The sequence below is a fragment of the Brachionichthys hirsutus genome, chromosome 14, assembly GCF_040956055.1.
Source record: "Brachionichthys hirsutus isolate HB-005 chromosome 14, CSIRO-AGI_Bhir_v1, whole genome shotgun sequence".
In the NCBI taxonomy this organism is placed as follows: Eukaryota; Metazoa; Chordata; class Actinopteri; order Lophiiformes; family Brachionichthyidae; genus Brachionichthys; species Brachionichthys hirsutus.
The window spans coordinates 2,973,346-2,995,162 of NC_090910.1; the positions used below are offsets into that span (position 1 = coordinate 2,973,346).

The 21,817-nt window shown below is 46.9% G+C and overlaps 1 protein-coding gene across 3 annotated transcripts; it reads left to right on the forward strand.

Annotated features, from left to right (window-relative positions):
- Positions 1 to 1,305: 1,305 nt before the first annotated feature.
- snx16 (sorting nexin 16) lies at positions 1,306 to 9,283 on the forward strand. 3 transcript variants are annotated; one of them, XM_068748010.1, is made up of 8 exons: positions 1,306 to 1,745; positions 3,748 to 3,834; positions 4,095 to 4,243; positions 5,823 to 5,892; positions 6,429 to 6,565; positions 7,769 to 7,876; positions 8,527 to 8,555; positions 9,081 to 9,185. In XM_068748010.1, the coding sequence occupies exons 1-7, from the start codon at positions 1,377 to 1,379 to the stop codon at positions 8,543 to 8,545; spliced, it is 939 nt and encodes a 312-aa protein (XP_068604111.1). In that variant the 5' UTR covers positions 1,306 to 1,376; the 3' UTR covers positions 8,546 to 8,555; positions 9,081 to 9,185. The 3 variants fall into 3 exon arrangements, with proteins under 3 accessions (XP_068604111.1, XP_068604109.1, XP_068604110.1); XM_068748008.1 differs by lacking the exon at positions 8,527 to 8,555 and having other exon boundaries at positions 9,081 to 9,283; XM_068748009.1 differs by lacking the exon at positions 8,527 to 8,555 and having other exon boundaries at positions 6,429 to 6,556; positions 9,081 to 9,283.
- The last annotated feature ends 12,534 nt before the right edge of the window (positions 9,284 to 21,817 follow it).

Here is a 21,817-nt window from a genome sequence, read left to right on the forward strand (position 1 = left end):
TGTCCTTGTGGTTGGTTTTCACTGTGTCCTCAGGTTGTGTCTTTAATCATCGATTTAATGTTCAGCCTGTACAACAGCCTGATCAATCAATCGATCCCATTGAGGCTAGCTTAGATTCTGCCACAAGTATCCTCTCATATCACTGAATCGCTTCTGTGGCTGGAGGTAGAATCCAGCCACAAACATCTGGGTTGCAGCCTGACCTCAGAGGTCAAACTCTCCCATGGATTCACAGAAGCCTTCCTGGAATGGTTGCAGCTGATAATGAACGTGATGATCAGACGGTTTGAGGACGGAACGTCCGTGTGAGGGCAGGCGAGTCCTTTTGGCAACATAGTTCACCTCCTGGGTCGAAACAATTTCCCCGCCTGAGTGAAAGTGCATCTGGAGAGCTGTCAGAAGAGATCGTTGTAAGGCCCCCCCCCCCCCATAAAGGCAAACATGCGTGTTCCTTTTATTCAAATCCAGATGACCTGACCTAATAGTTATACAGTAGTCCCTCATTTATCGGGGGGGTTACGTCCTAAATATAACCCGCAATAGGCTAAATCTGCGAAGTAGTCAGATTTATTTTTTTACAATTATTATACATGTTTTAAGGCGGTCGGCCTTTTACCACACACGTTATATTTTACACGTTACAGCTAAAAATACTTCCGTCCTCTAATTGGCTATCTCATAATCGCTTGGAACCTTTCTGGTCCCTTTCTTGAATGCTATTGGACACGTGAGCTGTCAGTCAAAACCCTCAACCCGACTTCCGTCACCAAGTTTGTGTGAGGGGACAGATGTTTGCTAAGCTAGCGAACAGCGTTAAAACATGAAGTTAGCCCCAAATATCTGCAGGCGCGTCGCTGTTCTATTCATTCGGCCTGTTCTGTTTTGTGTGTATCAATAAAGTTGTGTTAACTGTTAATCTTTACTGCTGAACGGTCCGTTCTCTCCTGATTGGACGTGGCTGTGCTGCAGCGGAACACAATGCAGTTCAAGCACTGTAAAAAAGAAAAACATGAAAAATTGCATTAAATAAATCAGCGAAGGCTGAACCGCGTTGTAGCGAGGGACGACTGCGTAGAAATACACGAGCCGATTTTAAAATTTAATTTAATTTAAAAAATAAATTTCACACACGATATTCAAACCCATGAATTCAGGATGACGTATTAACGATCAGCTCCAACAGTCTGTCCGTGTGTAACGATGTTTATCTTTTCTTGTAAAGGGTGATCGGATCCTTCGCCATCCCCACACGGTTTTAGTCGCTGCTTCTCATCATCATCATCATCATCATCATCATCATCATCGTACGGTACCGCTGGTGTTGAGAAGAAGACTGCCGACCGCTCTGGCGGGCCCGGATCGCCCGGCTCAGAGAGATGGCGTCGCCCTTCGTGCCCGTCCCCGTGCCCATGGACAGAGGAGGCAAGCCGGGACGGCCACAGAGAGCGTCGTCTTTAGGCAACGTCTCCGGCACCTCGTCCTCTTCGTCCATCGCCGGATCAGCCGGGGGGGGCGACGGACGGGGTTCTCCGGGCCGGTCCCGCTGCGTGGGTCGGGGCAGCCGGAGTAGGACGCCACCACCTCTCCACAGCCCCGTGGCGCGGGCCGGGGTAAACGGGCCGGTGGAATACTCCGGCTGCCCCCGGTCCACATCGGACCCTGCGGGGAGCCAGCGGGGCGAGGAGAGGCCGATCACGCCCACTGTGCTGGGGTACGAAGTCATGGAGGAGAGGGCAAAGTTCACGGTAACAAGACAGAAAAGTCACTTATGTGCCGTCAGGAAGACTGATGTAAATACAAAAGTGTGTATATATATATATGTATATATACACACTTTTGTATTTACATCAGTATTTACATCATACATTATATATATATATAGAGAGAGAGAGATATATTAGGGTTGCAACGATAGGCAGAATTTACGGATCAATACAAAAAAGCTACATTTCCATTCCTCTTTTTTTTTTTACTTGTAGTTTATTGAAATTGCCACCGTTTGTTTCAACTCAAAAGTACAGTTTTTAAATGAAATTAAATGTTTCAGGCGCAGCAATACCTGACATGTTCTGCTGTGCATACTTGGCACCATATAAAAATACAAATAAGATTAATAACTTACATTTACCTGATGGAGAAATCTCCCATCTTCTTCTTCTGTGGTGCATTCTTTGCAGCAGAGTATAAATTGCTCCTAACAAAATAAAAGCTCTACCGGCATCGCCCGGTCCGTTTCTTTTGCCCTCCTTGAATCTCCTGCTAATGGCTGTGTAAACGACAAGTGTGTAGCCTGTGTGTGTAGCCTGTGTGTGTAGCCTGTGTGTGTAGCCTGTGTGTGTAGCCTGTGTGTGTAGCCTGTGTGTGTGTAGCCTGTGTGTGTGTAGCCTGTGTGTGTGTAGCCTGTGTGTGTAGCCTGTGTGTGTAGCCTGTGTGTGTAGCCTGTGTGTGTAGCCTGTGTGTGTAGCCTGTGTGTGTAGCCTGTGTGTGTAGCCTGTGTGGGTAGCCTGTGTGTGTAGCCTGTGTGTGTAGCCTGTGTGTGTGTAGCCTGTGTGTGTGTGTAGCCTGTGTGTGTGTAGCTTGTGTGTGTGTAGCCTGTGTGTGTGTAGCCTGTGTGTGTGTAGCCTGTGTGTGTAGCCTGTGTGTGTGTAGCCTGTGTGTGTGTAGCCTGTGTGTGTGTAGCCTGTGTGTGTAGCCTGTGTGTGTGTAGCCTGTGTGTGTGTGTAGCCTCTGTGTGTAGCCTGTGTGTGTAGCCTCTGTGTGTGTGTAGCCTGTGTGTGTAGCCTGTGTGTGTGTGTAGCCTGTGTGTGTGTAGCCTGTGTGTGTAGCCTGTGTGTGTAGCCTGTGTGTGTGGCCTGTGTGTGTAGCCTGTGTGTGTAGCCTGTGTGTGGCCTGTGTGTGTGTAGCCTGTGTGTGTGTAGCCTGTGTGTGTGTAGCCTGTGTGTGTAGCCTGTGTGTGTGTAGCCTGTGTGTGTGTAGCCTGTGTGTGTGTAGCCTGTGTGTGTGTAGCCTGTGTGTGTGTAGCCTGTGTGTGTGTAGCCTGTGTGTGTGTAGCCTGTGTGTGTGTAGCCTGTGTGTGTGTAGCCTGTGTGTGTAGCCTGTGTGTGTGTAGCCTGTGTGTGTAGCCTGTGTGTGTGTAGCCTCTGTGTGTGTGGCCTGTGTGTGTGTGTAGCCTGTGTGTGTAGCCTGTGTGTGTAGCCTGTGTGTGTGTAGCCTGTGTGTGTGTAGCCTGTGTGTGTAGCCTGTGTGTGTGTAGCCTGTGTGTGTGTAGCCTGTTTGTTTGGCTCCCCTCGTTTTCACCCCGTCACCGTAAATGTGTTTGTTGTATTTGTTGCGTTTCCACCGACGTAGTTTCGTGTTACACTTACGACATACCGTTGTGTTTTTTAATTATTAAAATTCTTTTTACGTTTGTAACACATGCACAAATTATTTCACATGCATAAGCGTGCACACACACACACACACACACACTCAGAGCGTACACACACGCAATGGAGATCATTTGGAGTGGTGGCGTGAGGGGGGGCCGCTTGGTGATTTGTGGGAGTCGGTGCCCAGGAAGTGAAAATGTGTTACAATACGAATCAGAAAAGAAGAGCTGTGGTTCTCCTTACGTTAGCATGTTGCTTTATGTGCTATTTGTTGTTAGCTATGTGTCTGACACTAATTCATTCCGCCTTTGTTTAGCCTGCTGTGTGTGTGTGTGTGTGTGTGTGTGTGTGTGTGTGTGTTTCATTCCTCTTTCAGGTATTTAAAGTCCTGGTCAGGAAAACTCCAGAGGAAAGCTGGGTTGTGTTTAGAAGGTACACCGACTTCTCCAGACTCAACGACAAGGTGTGTTTGTGTGCGTTGTCTGTACGCAGCGCCTCGTGGGAGGGCTGGGGGGGGGGGGGGGGGGGGGGGCTGGTATAAGCCATCTCAGGATTCACAGGAAGTCTAGTTTAGCATGAAAACATCGTCAATTCTTTTCTCGATGATGCTGGGAGCCAGACATTCGTGCAACAGTGTGTCGTCATGTCTTGTTTTAGGCAACAAGACTTTGAATAAACCAATGCAGAGTGTGTGTGCGCGTGTGTTGTGTGTGTGTGTTGCAGCTGAAGGACATGTTCCCAGGCTTCCGCCTGTCGCTGCCTCCTAAGCGGTGGTTCAAAGACAACTACGACAGCGACTTCCTGGAGGACAGACAGTTGGGACTTCAGGCCTTTTTGCAAAACCTGGTCGCACATAAAGACGTTGCTCACTGGTACGTGGCAGGACTGTGCTGTTTTATTACATTATCATTTAAAGCTTTATTGATGTGATTTGTTTATTTAACGGGGACAGTGCACGTTAATAAAGATTTCAGTAAACGTGCACGTGTAGTCTAACACAGCGGTGCCCAACCTTCTTCCTGCCACGGACCGGTTTCAGGCCGTGGAATCTTTTCGCGGATCGGGGGGGGGGTATACCGGTAATTCAATTTAAAAAAAGGAATATAATCTTACCAATAAACTTTATATTATGCACTTGCAATAACTATTAAATAAATAATTAATAGTTACACAATATCTACTCACCATAAATTGTGGTCCCAATAATTACTTCTGTCCTTCATGGTTTTGTGTTTCATAAATTCCACATTCTTGTCTTTTAATCCGGGTTCTTGTGGTTTAATCCGGGTTCTGGTCTCTCTGTGCCGAAGCAGGTTTGAACCCTTCATTGCTCGTTAACGGAGCGAATCAGCTGTTAAAACCCGAGTTTTAAGTCTTAGTCCTGGTTTCCCTTCTTGGAGGTCGTCGGCGCCTCTTCTTCCTCCTCTTCTTCCTCCTCAGTAGGACTTTTCTCCTTAGCAAAGAAGCTCTCCAAAGACTTTTGTTTCTTTTTATTAATTTTCGCGAGTTCACGGCTGTTTTTTTTAGCAACGTATCAAGACGCAATTGTTGCGTTGGAGAAAATCCGGTCGTTTTTCAAAATAAAACACCTTTTACACACTAATAATCGATACGACGGAAATTGTATACATTAGTTGTTCTTTCTTTGCGGCCCGGTAACAAATGCCTCACGGACCGGTACCTGGTTGCGGCCCAGTGGTTGGGGACCCCTGGTCTAACACACAGAACGGTTTAACAAATATGATTCCAACCATCCAAGTGAGACGGCAGGATTCTGTGACGAACCGCTTCAAAGGCCTTTTTCAACCCCCCCTTTGATCCATTAAAGTTTCAATCCTTTCAATCAAAGCACAGTTTGACATTTCAGTTCAACATTTGGCCCTGAAGCCAAAGAGAAACCGGGCCAGTGTCCCGTGTGTGTGACACTGTAAGGATTATGCTAATAGGCCTGTGGTTGCTAGGCAGCGGTGGATCTCCATCTTGAAGCATAGGAGGAACCAGAACTTTCCCTGAGCGATTGAAGGATGAATAATTTTGCTTGATGGATGAATCGTCCACGCCAGAGACATCCTGAGCTCGGGATTGAATAATTCTCGAGAGCCTGAACCTCCGCTTCGGTAACGGTTCTTCTGGTTCGGGTTCTCGTAGGGTCCAGGGGAAACATTCAGCAGCCGAGCAGCCACGGAACCAACAAAGTAACGATCGAGACTATTTATGATCCTTTTATTTGAAGTTCCATCAGCTCCTTTACTTGGTTGATTTCCGGTGAAATATTTCCGTTACCTCTTTTCTAATTGTATTCTCAGCGTAACAATAAGAAGCACGTCGCGGCTGAATTTTGTCTTTTGATTCACGTTTTTAGGACATCGTCCCGTCCTTTCATTATTTGTGCATTTAACTATGACGCATCAAAACTTGATTGCCCCCCCCCCCCGTGGTTTCCCTCGACAGCCTGGCAGTGAGGGAGTTCCTGTGTCTGGACGACCCCCCCGGGCCCTTTGACAGCCTGGAGGAGAGTCGAGTAAGTGTGAGATCAGATATGAGCAAAATAATAATAATCATTCATTCGTTCAGCGCTTTTCTGCTCTGCGGGTCACGGGAGTTGCTGGAGCCTGTCCCGGCATTGCTTATGGGCCGAGGCAGAGAACACCCCGGCTGCGTCGCCAAAGCGGAGCAATAGATATTCAAACAAATATCTGAAGTTGGATTGTTTGGCTACGAGGGAATGTTTAAGCTTTGGGCTGAACCTGATCCCGAACGGTTCTTAATTTTAGCAAGCTGAAAATCACACCGTAAAATAAAAAAAGTGTTTTTCCCCGGGGTCTCCGTGGGCCCCCGTGACCCGCGAGGCGGATAAAGTGTCTGTAGGTGAGACGCTCGAGGTCGTCTTGTCTCCCAGAAGATGGGCGGATGGATTAATAAACTTAAAATGATCGCTTCGATATTACTGGCCTGTTTTTTTGGGTGGAGACTATTTACCTTCTGTCGCCCTCGATCTCCATCGCCTCCTCCATTTGACCTTCCGCTCCCGTTTTCTCCTCTGCGCTCTCCTTCCAGGCGTTCTGCGAGACGTTGGAGGAGAGCAACTATCGTCTTCAGAAGGAGCTGCTGGAGAAGCAGAAGGAGATCGCCTCCCTGAAGAGGAGGCTGGAGGCGAGGGAGCCGGCCGTCACGCTGCTGGAAAGGCACGTCGAGTCAGTAGTCCTGCAAAGACATTTTCCTCTTTGCGTTGGCTGCTAGCGGCTGCTAGCGGCTGCTAACGGCCGCTAGCGGCTGCTAACGGCTCCACGCTGCTTTCCAAACCGTTTCGTGGGTCAAACGTGTAATATCTGGTCTTTTTCTATTTCCTCAATGATTAGTGCAGGTTGAATAAGAACCGTGTCTCTGCGTGTCTCTGCGTGTCTCTGCGTGTCTCTGTGTGGCTGTGCGTGTCTCTGCGTGTCTGTGCCTGTCTCTGCGTGTCTGTGCGTGTCTCTGCGTGTCTGTGCGTGTCTCTGCGTGGCTGTGCCTGTCTCTGCGTGCCTGTCTCTGCGTGCCTGTCTGTGCGTGTCTCTGCGTGTCTGTGCGTGTCTGTGCGTGTCTCTGCGTGTCTGTGCGTGGCTGTGCGTGGCTGTGCGTGTCTCTGCGTGTCTGTGCCTGTCTCTGGGTGTCTGTGCGTGTCTCTGCGTGTCTGTGCGTGTCTCTGCGTGGCTGTGCCTGTCTCTGCGTGGCTGTGCCTGTCTCTGCGTGTCTGTGCCTGTCTCTGCGTGTCTCTGCGTGTCTCTGCGTGTCTCTGTGTGTCTCTGTGTGTCTGTGCGTGGCTCTGCGTGTCTCTGCGTGGCTGTGCGTGGCTGTGCGTGGCTGTGCCTGTCTCTGCGTGTCTCTGCGTCTGTCTCTGCGTGTCTGTGCCTGTTTGTGCGTGTCTCTGCGTGGCTGTCTGTGCGTGGCTGTCTGTGTGTGTCTCTGCGTGTCTCTGCGTGTCTGTGCGTGGCTGTCTCTGCGTGTCTGTGCGTGTCTCTGCGTGGCTGTGTGTGTCTCTGCGTGTCTCTGCGTGTCTGTCTGTGCGTGTCTCTGCCCGTCTGTGCGTGTCTCTGCGTGGCTGTGCGTGTCTCTACGTGTCTGTGCGTGTCTCTGCGTGGCTGTCTCTGCGTGTCTCTGCGTGGCTGTGCGTGTCTGTCTCTGCGTGTCTCTGCGTGTCTGTCTGTGCGTGTCTGTGCCTGTCTCTGCGTGTCTCTGTGTGTCTGTGCGTGTCTCTGTGTGTCTCTGCGTGTCTGTCTGTGCGTGTCTGTGCCTGTCTCTGCGTGTCTCTGTGTGTCTGTGCGTGTCTCTGCGTGTCTCTGCGTGTCTGTCTGTGTGTGTCTGTGCCTGTCTCTGCGTGTCTCTGCGTGTCTCTGCGTGTCTCTGCGTGTCTGTTCCAGCGGTGAGAGTGTGAGCCCGGAGTCTCCGTGCGGTCGCTCTGCTCAGGACAGCGAGGGCAGCACAGACGTAGACGTGGAGTCGTCTGCTGCAGAGGCGGATCTGAACAGGTCTGATGGCGTGCACGTACCCACACACACACACACTGCATGTGATCACCACGTGCACATCGCTTTACTCGGTACTACTCGATTACAGCCTCTCCACGCTCGCTACAATTGAGCTTTCGGTAAAACGCGTCCCCAAACCTGAGCAGGCCGAACGCGAGGCTTCATTTCTGATTCCTCCGTCCCACTTCCGTTCTCGGGTCACTGCAGAACCCGAACTCTGCACAGAAAGGAACCGAACCCGGAGCCTTTTGTTGAGGCAACAGCACTACCCACTGCCCCAGCTTCAATTCAAATTGATACATTTTTGGAATCATCTAAATCCGTTGAAAGTTCTTCGGGTTTAAGTGCCTTATTTTTACTGTCGTTGTAAATCATCTCAATTTTGCAACATGTTTTACCCCCAAACAGGAAATGCGAATAATTTTAACGCGTTTGCTGACTGATTGGATGACTCTGAAACGATTTAGACCAATGAGAATGCTCGTGGCGTTTCACAGCGAGCACACGGGGGGGGGGGGAACGAGCTCTGAACTGAAACCGGAACCTCTGATGTTTGTTTCATGATAAATCGTTCCGTCTGAAGACGCTAATTATGTTTGAGTGTTTCCTTTTTGTTTCCTAAAACAATTCTCCTCCTTGATGTTTCACAGCAGCGCTGCTCCAAACTGAAACGTTTGAGGTACTCCTCAGCCACGCCCGATAGGTTAACGCTGTCGCGTCTCGCTCGCCGCTCCTTACTGCGCTAGCGTGGCGCCTCCAGTAAGAGGCGTCCTGTTGTGTGGGTGGGGGGGGGGGGGGGGGGGCACCTGTACGCATGGCCCGAGTTTCACAAGGCTGTCTTCTTACTGCTTGAAGTTGGGACATCTCACTTTCAGCCCACAGAACTTTCCTCTCCTGAATAAATGGACACAAATACACAGAAGGGTGTTTAAACTGCAGGCTCGGAGGCCACAAATACCCGAACAGATATTTATCCCGGAACGAGCATGAAGGATTCATCCTTGACCTGAAAGTGATTTGTCCCCGACCCCCCCGTCTGTCCTCGTTGCTCTGCTGGGTCGGACCTCTTTGTGCCTTTGGAGCCGTCGCTGGACTGCGTCTCTACCCCCCCCCCCCCGTGTTCCGTCTTGAGTTTTACAGATTCTGGACGCCGTGGTTTGAGTTAGAGGCTGAATCTCTTGTCCCCCCCCCCCCCCCCCCCCAGGTGTGAGGTGCAGCCGCTGCGATCGTCTGCCTGCTGGCGTGGGCCGCCGCTCGGCGCCTCTCCTCCGGTCATTCGGGTCACGCAGCTTTACCACCGGACGCTGGAACACTAATGGACGCCGCCGGTCCAGACCAGTTTAAAGGTCTTTCTGCTAAGACTCGGTGAGAGCTTTACCTGTCCAGGCCAAGGTGGACTTTCACCTGGGGGGGGGGGGGGGGGTTCAAAGTCGGTGCCACCTTCCATGGCTGCCAGGTGCGACGGATTTCTTTCTTCTCCTGCAGACGTTCATTCTGAGACGAATAAAACATGGCAGATAAATGAAACGTGTCCTGCTTTTAAGTCGCCGAGTCATCGTTTGAGGACGTTGTGTTGACCGTTTCAACGCGTTTGCATAGAACAGCTGATGTTTCCTTGTTTCTGTCGTCACCCACGAGGGAGCGTTGAATATTCAAACTTACCTCGTGGTCTGGTCATTTTATCTGGAGAGCAGGAGGTGTGGCCTGAGAGACTACGTGGCCGATGTTTAGGATGTAGGAGCGGTGCAGGTCATGACGGAAGGTCATGTGACGCACGTCATGGGTGGACGGCAGCGCCACGTGCTCGTCGGCTTGCTGGGCTGTCAGCCAGACGAATCAAAAGGTCCTGGATGGGGATCTCACCAGGAACACTTGATTGCATTTTGGTGATGATCCACAAAGATCCTGGATTCTGGATCACTCTGGAATGTTCGGGTCGGGATCTCATTTTGCCACAGAATTTCAACCGGATCTCCGATTCACTTTGACTTTGTTCTTGGTATCTTCATACGCAAACCATGAAATCTAGTCCTAAAACATTTTTATGTTTTATTGTTCTCATAAAGACTTTCTTCAAAGTGCCTCAAACATTTTCATTCATCTTTTTTTTTATGTGTATGAAAAGCTTGATTAGATTAACGGTCCATGTTGGTTCAGTCCACTCAAAAAACAACACATGTTTTTGTAATGTATTTATTAATTTATACGCCCCTAGTTGTACGGTAAACACTCTATAGGAAGATTTGTCGTCACGCATTTAAAGGGATGGTTTACTAAAACGTGGATCCCGTAAATACTGCAATAAAGAAATATTTAATGTACCAACTACTCATGAAATGAAACACTGAATGTATGTTTACGAAAATGAAATGTTTGTGTGAAATAAACCGCCTGGTCTGACCTCATCAGTGTGTTGCTTTCTAGTAGCAGTGTTTTGTTGTTGTCTTTTTGGCAGGGGGGGGGGGTGAATCCGACCACACCAGAATTTCTAGGTTTCATGGGGGGGGGGGCTATTAACACCGTCAGAGCAGAGCAGTTTAAAAGTTCTCCGAGATTGTTCGCTGCGTTTTTCCATGCGCATTTAAACGTGTCATACTTTTGACCTTTGATCTGTTTTTGGGCGGGGGGTTAAAAGCCCCCTGGGTTACACCAGGAGTCACACGAGGGGTTGCACATCACCGCTGCCTGCTGGAGGGATTAGCAGATTATCTCTTCACAACGGTGCCCGTCAGGGAGTGGACTGCAAGCACGAGGATCCGAGTTCTTATGATACTGCCGGCCACGTTGTGATGGTTAGGTGGCGCCTGGGTGGCCCAGACTGGGTCTTAGCTTCTTCAAAACTTTTTTTTTGGGGGGGGGGGGGTCCTGGTCTGCAACAGTTCGTACCTAAAAAAAGAAAAAAACCTAACTAAAGGATCCTGACAGCTGAGTGTCCACGCCGGGGACGGATCTGATGTTTCCTCGTTCAAGCACATTTTGTCACCTAAAAAGGCTATCGAATAAAAGAGTTCTTCATTTGATTTACTTGAAAACCCCATTTACGGATCCAAAAATCAGTTAAAAATACACATTCACTTGGTGTATAGAGATACCAAGAACTATTTAGAACCTTTCGGTGCTGATCCAGATCACCATGTGGACGGTGTAGATCTGGTTATGAGGGGGAATGAGCTGCTTGGAGGAGGTCTGCGCTCTCTGAGTGCTTTTCTCGTTTTTCAGCTGATGTAGAGGAACGCCAGGTCGCTGACTCTGTGGTGCAGATTCATGGCAGTAACGCCTTTATAGTGTCCTTCATGTGATATGAGACGTTTCATACTCACTTGGATTATTCATTAAAACCATAAATATTCCCTTGAATGGCTGACATTGGTCATTATAAAATGAAATAACAGTACCGTGTAAATAAAAAGCATAATAAAGCAACATGTAACTAAATAAGGAGCAATAGAATTGTTGAAATTGGGAAGGAGGGTCAGAAAGAGGGGCTCATAAACCTACAATTGTGTTTTGGGCAGTGAATTGAAACCAAGAAATAAAGATTAAATAAATATTATCTATCTATTTGGTGCATACAGTAGTGTTTACTATGTAGATGACATCGAGTAGGCAGTCATGTATTTACCCTCGCCAAAGCGGAAGCGAGGGTATTGCAATTGGGTGCGTTTGTATGTTTGTCTGTCTGTCCGAGCGCATAACTCAAAAACTAGTAACCCAAAATCGACTTGAAATTTTTACACAAGCAAGGTTCTGTCCGTGGCTCGGTCCTCCCCGAGAATGGCATTGATCCGGATCTGGATCCAGATTCTAGAATTATTTTTACATCTGGAATTGTGCCTGTGCTGTAAACTGCCAATTTAAGAGGGAGGGACACGAATGGCATGATGGGAAAAAGAGTCCAGAAGGAGTCTTGTAGTACGTTCCGGAGCAGCAAGCTGGAGCAAGTTTGGCCCCTCGGATCCGGAAGCCCTGTTTACTGTCTCACAAGATCCAATAGTCTTTTGGAGGCGGGGTCTGCAATCTCTGATTGTCGTTTTCTAGTTCTTCTTGTATACAGAAGACACGCGTTGGAGTTTTCCCAAACTCTCCCCGGTTCTTTAATCCCATTCGTAGGTGCGTAATCTATGAAGAGAATGTTGGTAAAGTTTATATAAAAAACAATTCAGTTACAAGTTGGTGAGGAAAACCAGCGCTGAAGTTCGACCATGTTCCTCGTGTGTGTTCCCGAACCAAGGGATGTCTTCCTGTCGCCTCCTTTTAACATCCGTTTCAGTCCCTCCCCTGAGGGTGGGGCTTCTCCCCAGCCAATCAGAAACCCCTGTGGATCAGTCTATGTGTTGTCTCTGATGAGATCAATTTAACTCAATGTTGTTTCGTCCTATTGTTCTGTCGACGTGGAATCATGTTGAGGAATTCCATCTAATATGGAAATTCCCGACACACGAGAAACAGTTTGGGCTTGTGATCGCCATGACGTCGCCGTCACAATGCAGAACTTGTTCCTTCGTGTGTCACGATGTGCCTCGGAGTCAGGCCTTCTCTGGTCACGTTGGTTGTAACCTTTCCCCAAATCAAATAACGGAGCGGCTCAGAGCGGCTGACGTTAGCCTAAACGCTATTAGCATCCAGGAATGGCTCTTACAAAGGACCAAACCCTACCAAAGACCCCCCCTCCCGGCACCGATCAAAGTCTTCTCTGAGAGTTTCTCTGCTGCATCTCATCATTAGGCCCGAGCGCCTATTCTAGGCGTAAGGGGCTATTGCTTTTGCAACGCAGAAGACGACAAGTTGACGAGCGCAGCTCGTCAACTCTCGACAAAGTTGACGAGCGCAGCTCGTCAACCCTCGACAAAGTTGACGAGCGCAGCTCGTCAACCCTCGGCATCCAACACACTCACGCACACACACACCGACACTCAACAGCACACACACACACACCGACACTAAACAACACAAATGCACACACACAGAGATCCACAAACACGAGTTGACGAGCGCAGCGAGTCAACTCGTGTTTGTAACTGTCTTCCGATGGTTGACGAGCGCAGCGAGTCAACCATCGGGCGACCAACACACCCACGCCCACACCCACGACACTCAACAGCACACACACACACACCCCGACACTAAACAACACAGACACACAGACACACACACACACACACAAACACGAGTTGACGAGCGAAGCTCGTCAACTCGTGTTTGTGTGCCCCCACAGACGCGTAGCCCTCGTCGAGACCATTCCGAAAATGTATTTTGTGTAGAAATCGCACACTCAGAAAAAAAGTTATATTGTTTTTGCAAAAATTCTTTATTCTTTTTCTTTTTCTTCTTTGTTCTGCTGTTTAAACGGCAAGTTGACCCCCTGAACATGCTCGAAAACTCACCAAACTTTGAACCAAGCTCAGAACCGGCGAAAAATTAATTATTTTATGTGTTTCAAAATTGGGAATGAAAAAGTGGCGCGCTAGCGCCACCTACAAAAATCACAATGCATTGTGCCTATGGGGGGTCCGACGCCAACTTTGTCGGACAGCCACGAAATTCGGTACACACATGCGTCAAGTCAGGGCAAAAAAAAAAAAAAATTATGGCCACGCCCCCAAACACACAGGAAGGCGGCCATATTGGATATAATTTTAAAAACTGCAGAGTCAGCGTTTGCACACACACACACTCCAATCCAAACCAAATTTTAAACACTTATTGACCCTTCCTACCTGGACACTTTAAAAGGGAAACTTTGACAATCAGCCTTACAGCGCCCCCTAGAGAACAATAACAAAAATTGAATGGGAATTTAAAAAATACTTTGCCAGAAATGATTGAAACTTACCAGAAAAGTCCCTCATGTGGTCCCGATCAAAAAACACAATCGTAACCATGTTGTTGGTTTTACGGTGTTGCCATGGCGATGGCAACCCCTCCTACGGGGAAGGGTCCGACGTCAACTTTGTCGGACAGCCACGAAATTCGGTACAGACATGCGTCATGTCAGGGCAAAAAAAAATGTATTGTGGCCACGCCCCCAGACACACAGGAAGGCGGCCATATTGGATTGAAACTCCTGATGGCAGATGGCCATATAATCCAAATAACGATTTGACTAAACTGTGAGCTACTAATGCAGCTAAAATCTAAACACTTGCGAAGCACTCAGGACAAAAGCGGCGTGCGTCGGCGGGTCAGCTCAACGGCCTGTCGGCCGGCGAGGGCCTACAACGCCGCTTGCGGCTTTAATTGCTCTTGTCATTGTTAATTATTTTTGCCCTTATATTCCTTAAACGATTCCATTTAAATGTCATTCTGTTATTGTTCTGCCATGAAAGGCATGCTCTTTGAGGAACCTGAAGCCTTCTGTTCTCGCCTCCCTCGGAAGACACGAGGGAGGAGACAATTGTCCCCTCCTCCTGCGTGGTTGGAGCTTCCAGGTGGGAGATTGAACAGGTGGCCCGGGAGGCTCATGCGGGGGGACCAACGCATCCCGGAAGGCTGCCCTACTAATCGTCGCTCTGGATTTCATCACCGGACTCCTTCACAAGGACATTTTGTCCCCCCTGCTCAAACGCCCATCCGCTTGAGAGACAGCTGACCTGCTTACACAACATGTCTGTAACTACTTGTACACATACAAGGCCAAGGCCGAACGATCCGTCACGTCTCATTAGCCAGATTCAACTAAAAACTCGAAAACGACAATCAGAGACTGCAGACCCCGCCTCCAAGAGACTCTTCGATCTTGTGAGACAGTAAACAGGGCTTCCGGATCAGAGGGGCCAAACCTGCTCTAGCTTGCTGCTCTGGAACGTACTACAACACTCCTTCTGGACTCTTTTTCCCATCATGCCATTCGTGTCCCTCCCTCTTAAAGTGGCAGTTTACAGCACAGGCACGATTCCAGATGTAAAAATAATTCTAGAATCTGGATCCAGATCTGGATCAACGCCATTCTCGGGGAGGACCAAGCCACGGACAGAACTTTGCTTGCGTAAAAATTTCAAGTCGATTGGGTTACTAGTTTTTGAGTTATGCGCTCGGACAGACAAACAAACAAACAAGCAAACAAACAAACAAACAGACAAACAAACAAACAAACGCACCCAATTGCAATACCCTCGCCTCCTCTTTGGCGAGGGTAATAAAGAACATTTATGACGACCGTTCAGTTGCTTTTGACTAATAGGGGAAAAACATCTGATCGAGCGGCTTTTACGAGAAGTGGAAATATTATCCAGCTCCAAACATTTAATTTCATTATTGAAAAATTGTTGACTTCAATGTGAAGACATATTATTCTGGGTTGCTCTGTCATTCCCCCCCCTCACGCCTATTTCTGCTTGGCCCTTATTATAGTGCAGCAGACGCATTGGCTGAGCTCCTCCTGTCACACCTGACCCTCGGGCTGTGTTTTTCTCTTATCGGTTTCAGGTGAGGCTAGCCCGTCCGCATTTTTGTGTTCGGCTGTGATTTATTTTTATTTTTATGTTTTTGACTATGTTCGTTCTTTGTATTTTTACGGAGCCCCTTAGGGGACATGAGAAGGGGGGGGGGGGGGAATAATTAAATAAATCCCAACAAACGAAGTCAGGATCACGTGAAAGTGAAAGTTTTTGTTTAAATCCGGGTCAAAATTCAGAATGTTGCCGTGGGAAAGATGGGAGAAGTTTATAGTTTTATTTTGAGATTGGCTTAACATAGAAGGATAGAAGATCATTACTTAACAGCAGACATGGATATTGCATCAGCGAGAGACATTTAAAGCGGATTTTGCACATGAAAGGATTTTGTACATGAAAGGATTGCTGCGTCTTTGAGAGTAATCTGCTCTGTTGTTGTCTGCGCGCCGTGAAGAAGTTTCACGGAATTCCGTGATACTTTCTCGGATCCCGACTTTAACTTACTCGAGATCCCGGTCTGGGTGATTTACGCATGTACTCATTCTTATCTGCTGATAAAACCAGCTGGAGGAGAACTGTTTCTCTGAGAATCGACGACGCAGCAGCAAAGAAAGATACGACTCGAATGTTATTGGTGTGAATCTTTGTGGTTGGTTCTGATCTTCTCTTTTTTACAGTGTCACAAACCCGACAGATCCCGACTCATAAAGTCGGAATTTCAAAAAAGTATTGCGGGATCCCGAGTAAATTTCTCTGGATTTTAATTTACATTTTTCCTCTTCTAATCCCCCCCCCCCCCCCCCCCTCCTCATGTCCCCTAAGGGGCTCCGTATATTTTCACTTCATTTCAACCGAGGAAATCCCTGTGTCTCTGTCTCTGCATTCTTGGGTCCACGTTCTGTGTTTACCCGTGACTGTAATCAAAGGAGGAGAAACTGAATATCATTTCTAAAATGTAATCTCCAATAATCTCCAATCTCCAGGGGCTGAATTAGAGCGGCGTGAGTGCATGCCCTTTGATTCGCATGCTTCCTAGAGGCATGGTGATAAAGGCGTGTACTGCACATTGGCAGGCCCTGACTCGTGAGATTTGAAGAGGGGGGGGTTTAAAGCTCAGGACAACAAAATTGATCACCAGTCTCAACCCAGGAGTGCGACACAAAGGCTTGTTTTGCCTCGCCAGGATGAAGGTGGCTCTGTTGTGTTTCTACGTTCTACAAGTGACCTTTGTTAGTGCTGGACTCCGAGCAGACAAGAGTTTATATCCCCCCCACAGGACAGGCAGAGGACAAGCCCGCCGGACCACAGGTGAGTGGATATCACGATATTCCTGCAGTAGTTCTATAATCAGAGTCACTGTCGAAATGTTATACATTTTGTAATTCTAGAATTATAAGTATGTGTACGTATGGAAATTGCCATGAGGATAGGCGGTTTAAAAATGTAAATATAATTGAAAATGTATCTGAAATTAGAATGAAATGGACTCTTAAAATAAATTTAAGTAATGTGCAAACAACAGTATACATAAAAATATTAGACTGGTACAAAAGGAGTCCAGAAATAAAAGTACTGTTCAACATTAACAATCAAATACTAATTGGCTAAATACAAAACGTTGGTTTGTTAGGGTGTTAATATAATAATAATGCTAATACTTAGTTTAGACTGGATGCAAACTCATATTTTAACGTCCCTCGCCCTGCTGTAGACTACGGCATGCAAACTGTTCAAACAACCCCGTGCTGTTAATTAAACAGAGGAAAGTTCAACCACATTAACCTCTGAAATATAAGAGTCGCTCCTCTTCAGGAAATGACCCGTAAAGATGAGAGCATGTTGCTTCGAGCCCACTTCTATATCTGGAGCATTTTATTACTGGCATAATTCTAGACTGTTTCCTTGACTTCTGATTTTAAATTGGAAAATATTTGAATGGGGCAGGATGGTGGCGTAGTGGGTAGCGCTGTTGCCTCACAGGGTTGATTCCTTGCTTGTTCTCCCTGTGTCTGCCCGGGTTCTCTCTGGGTTTTCCTACTAAAAACGTGCACCGGTCCCTGTTTAGAGAGGCTCCCACCAAGGAACAGGAGATTGATGTTGAGGAATATCCTGCGACTGCACCGGGATACGTTCACGAATGCATGGAAGATGTCCGTTGACGAACCCTGCTGAAATCAGGAGACTCCGCTTTTACATCCAGGCTGGACATAGGCAGTCAGACGGGCTAAAAGGGAACAGGGACACAAAATGCAAGACCGTCCGAGGGGGCTAAACAACACGCCCGCTGTGAAGGCCACTCCGACCCCACGAGGAGCAGCCGACGTCCACCGAACCCCGAGGAGGATGAATCCGAGGAAAGCCGCCGGTCCTGACCAGATGCCAGGCCGCGTGCTCAGACGTATCCAACGCCTCTGTTGTGCCATCCTGCTCACGAAGCCTCATCAATCATCCACGTTCCGAAAAATAAATCCTCAGTAGAGACGTTGAATGACGATCGCCCTGCAGCACTCACACCCATAATCATGAAGCGCTTTGAAAGGGTCAAACACCTGGAAAACAAGAACGCGCTGGTCCAGATGCAATTACCTAAATTGCATGTTTTGTTGAGTTTGGAGGAAACCGGGGGAAAACCGACGCAGACACAGGGGGGGGGGGGGGGGCATACAAACTTGTCAGTTATGTTCAACGTCGCTGATTAGCAAATCATTATGTTGAACAGGATGTTGTTTGAGCCAAGGCAGCACAAGATCATCGATTGAGAGGAGAGGATGCGGTGAACAACAAAGGTTTCATTTACAGGTAAGAGCAGATGGTTCAATGCCTAACTGTGTCAAAAGAGAACACTCTTGTGGCGGGGAATCCTGAGTATTTCATTTTTGCTTAAATAATAGAGTTTTTTTTTTTTTTTTTCCATAATTCGGTTAATTCGGTTGGTGCATGAAGATTTAGAATAAAAGTCCACTTTCTTGGTTTTACAGCTTTTTGGTTGTTCATGGGTATAAAGAAACATAAAAACAAGAACCATAACTTTAAGTAGAAAATAACTTAATGAACTTAATGAGCACCAAGAGCATAATAAATAAATAAATACTTTTTAGATACCGGTACTACTTAGATGATTAAGCTTTGATTTTTTTCATTTACCCTGATTCCACTCTTCTGTTTTTTTTCCACCTTCCAGAAGCCCAAGTTTGTCCCAGTTCCCGTAAAGTATTTTCCCACTCCATTTAAAGTGGCCCCCAAGCTTGCGAAGCCCAAATGCTCCGGCCTTTCACAGACCTGTTTGCCGCGGTCTGGCTGCTGTGACCCAGTGGCCTCGTGCCATTGCCGCTTCTTCAATGCAATCTGCTTCTGCCGGAGGAAAAACTCATCATCCGCTAAGAAGTCCAGAAGGAGATCAACACCCTAACAGGAAGACATCAAATTAAACTCCAATGATATCACTCACGCCCCCCCACAGTTATTGTGTTGTTAGACCAAACGTCTTATTAACCCATTCAGTGCCGTTCACGTCTAAAGACGTTTTTTTGAAAGCCAAACATTCACTGCCAACCCTGACTTTGAAATCTGCCTCTCTTCAGTGGCCAATAACTCTTGAATGAAAAATGGTAGGAACACACTTCTTTTGCCTGGTGGAAAAGAAGACTTTTATCTTTCATTCGGTTTATTCGGCCTCTGCATAGTCAGAGTAAAGAATATTCTGTGGGGGCTTGGAACATGTGTGGAGTTACACATTTTCTTTGTGTACCTCCACACATGTAAAAGCATCCTTTAACTCTTTCAAAGGTGCTATAAAAAGGCAAACTTAGCTGATTTGTCAGGCCCCGCAATGTGTTGGCGACGTGTCCCGGGTGTACACAACCTCTCTCGCCTGTAGTCAGCTGGGACAGGCTCCAGCAACACCCGTGACCCACAAGGTGGACAAAGCAGCCGGCTCCAGAAGTCACACCAGTCCAAATTGATCATCTGTCCCAAGGTCCTGATGTTCCAGTCCTCCACTGGCAGAACACCATTCTCTGTTTTGAAAAGTTGCTGTTTATTCCAACCACTTCAAGCGTATGAAGCATACTCAGCTGGAAATCAGTGAGTGCTGCGTCTACTCAAAGACACGCTGTACAACACTTCTTCTCTTTACTAAATCTATGAAGAGTATGATTGTTTTATATGAGAATACTTTTTAATTCCTGCAGTGGTGGCTGTCATGGCGTTTGAGTCTGTACTATTTCTCAAATAAATGTAGTAACTTGTTTGGACTCAGTGGTTCAGACTCTTGCTTTTAACCCTTCAGTCCCAGATTGTGTGAGCTCACCCAACCGCCATTACGGCCGTGGTACCAGCACCACCTAATGGTCAAAGTCAGTCTCTGCGATCGGAGCACCAGTAGCGGTGCTCCCGGTTGCGGTGGTGAATATTATCGGAAAACCGGGCAAAGACAACAGCACTGCAATCAGCTTATTCCTGTCACCTGTGTTTCTACGTCCACCTGCGACTCGTCTCTCATCAGCCCTGACTCTACTTATGCTCTGCTCTGATACCACACCCGTGCCAGATTGTTAGTGACGATTCCTTCTTTCCAGCATTCCAGATTGACCTTCAGGGTCATGCCTGTTTGTTGGATTCTGTCTATTTGCCTATCCCTTTGGAGCTGTCTGCCAGTCTGCTCTGATTGCCCGCTTCATGACATCTGCCTGATTTCTAGAACTAACACATTCCCTGCCCTTATCGTGATTACGCTAGTTTACTGCTGCTAGTACACATCTGTGTATCCACTCCTGCTGCTGCTGATGTGTCTGTACTTGTATGGTTTTTGTATTTTGTCATTAATGTTAGATGTAGCACGCCTTCACCGAGAAACATTCCTAATCAGTGAACACTCACTGACAATGGCAATAAACTACTTCTGATTCTGATCTGGTTTTGTCTTCTGTTGCTGACTGACTACCTGGTTTTCGATAATAAAGATCAGTTTCTGGATTTTCCGACGTCTGTTGTGCTTTTGGGTTCTTACCTGCTTTGTGCCAGTCAAACCTGCTGCAAGTGCTCTTCTAGGCGATGCAAGAATATAACGATGTCCTCTAGATAAACAAACATGAACTGATTCAACATGTCCCGGAGTACATCAGTAGTTAACGCCTGAAAACGGCATTAGTAAGACCGAAAGGCATGAATTGTCCCAAGAGGTGTTGAAGGCAATCTTCCACTCATACCCCTCTCGGAGTCTTACTAAATGGTCGGCATTTCAGAGATAGAATTTTGTAAAGATAGTTGCCATGTGCAAGGTGGACAAAAGCAGACTCTATCAGAGGTAGTGGGTACTTACTCTCGACAGTGATATCATGTAACCCCCTAAAATCAATACAAAGACAGACAGTCTTGTCTTTCTTGGCTACAAAGAAGAACCCTGCCCCTACAGCTGACGAAGATGGTCAAATTAGTCCAGTCAGTGATGCATTTCTTCATCGCCTCTCTCTCTGATCCGGATAGGCTATACAACCATTTGAAATGGAGAGGCGATCCAGAAAGTAAATCGATGGCACACTCATAATGTGTGGAGAAGGGAGAGAGCCCGGTCCTTGCCGGGCAACCATCTCCTTCAGGTTGTGATAGCTCTCTGGCATGTTCCATACCAAACCAAATGAAATCATATTCAATGGTTTTTCAGAAAAAGCAGAGTCCATCATCAGAAATGAACTTTAATATAAACTGTTTTGATCAAAGTGTCTGGGGCTTTGGCTTGATTCCAGTCTCTCCTTTCGCACTAACGTACAAAAACAAACGTAACTCTTTGTTGCAGATATTATATCATTAATCATTTTTAATTTGAATGTAGAGTAAGAATTGTTTGTCAATTTTGGATTATGCTGACATTGTATATCAAAGCACTCCAGCCTCATATCTTCAATCTCTCAACACTGTTTATAATAGCCTGTGCAGGATTATCCTACACTGCCCCCTACAGGACACATCGCTGTACCAACATCTCTCCTGGTTTACGTTACCAGATATAAGGCATTTTCACTGGTTGATTTTTTATATGAATGCATTTACATGGACTATCCGGCCTACGGGACAAGCAGAAAGTACAGTAGTACCGGTAGTCTTCTTCTTAAAACTTCCATTACACAAATCACATCTTTTAGTTTCACTCCTCAAACTTAAAAAAAGAAATAGGAAGATATGCTTTTCGGTACAAGGCTCCCACCGACTGGAATAATCTTCCACTTTCCATTCGTTCCCTGACACCATTTCCATTGTATAAAAATGGCAATTATTTACAAAATTGTTGCAACTGTTTCTAGGAGCGATATCAACCTTGGAAACGTGTCGTACACACCTTGTGATATAATCTGCCTGTATGTATTGATATGTATTATATACATCAATAATATAATATGACATATAATACGTATATTATAATGTATGTAGTATATATGTAGTATATTTAAGAATGTGTTCACTTCTGTTTGTCTGTGTGTAATGTTTACATTTATGTTTTGTTTGTACATTTATTTTACTGCTGCTTAACTCCCGAAAACGAGACGGGTCA

Coding starts and splice junctions, on each gene's coding strand:
- snx16 (XM_068748008.1), top strand. CDS start 1,377: ATGGCGTCGCCCTTCGTGCCCGTCCCCGTGCCCATGGACAGAGGAGGC. Junction 4,244..5,822: donor CATAAAGACGTTGCTCACTG/GTACGTGGCAGG, acceptor TTCCCTCGACAG/CCTGGCAGTGAGGGAGTTCC. Junction 6,566..7,768: donor CTGCTGGAAAGGCACGTCGA/GTCAGTAGTCCT, acceptor TGTCTGTTCCAG/CGGTGAGAGTGTGAGCCCGG.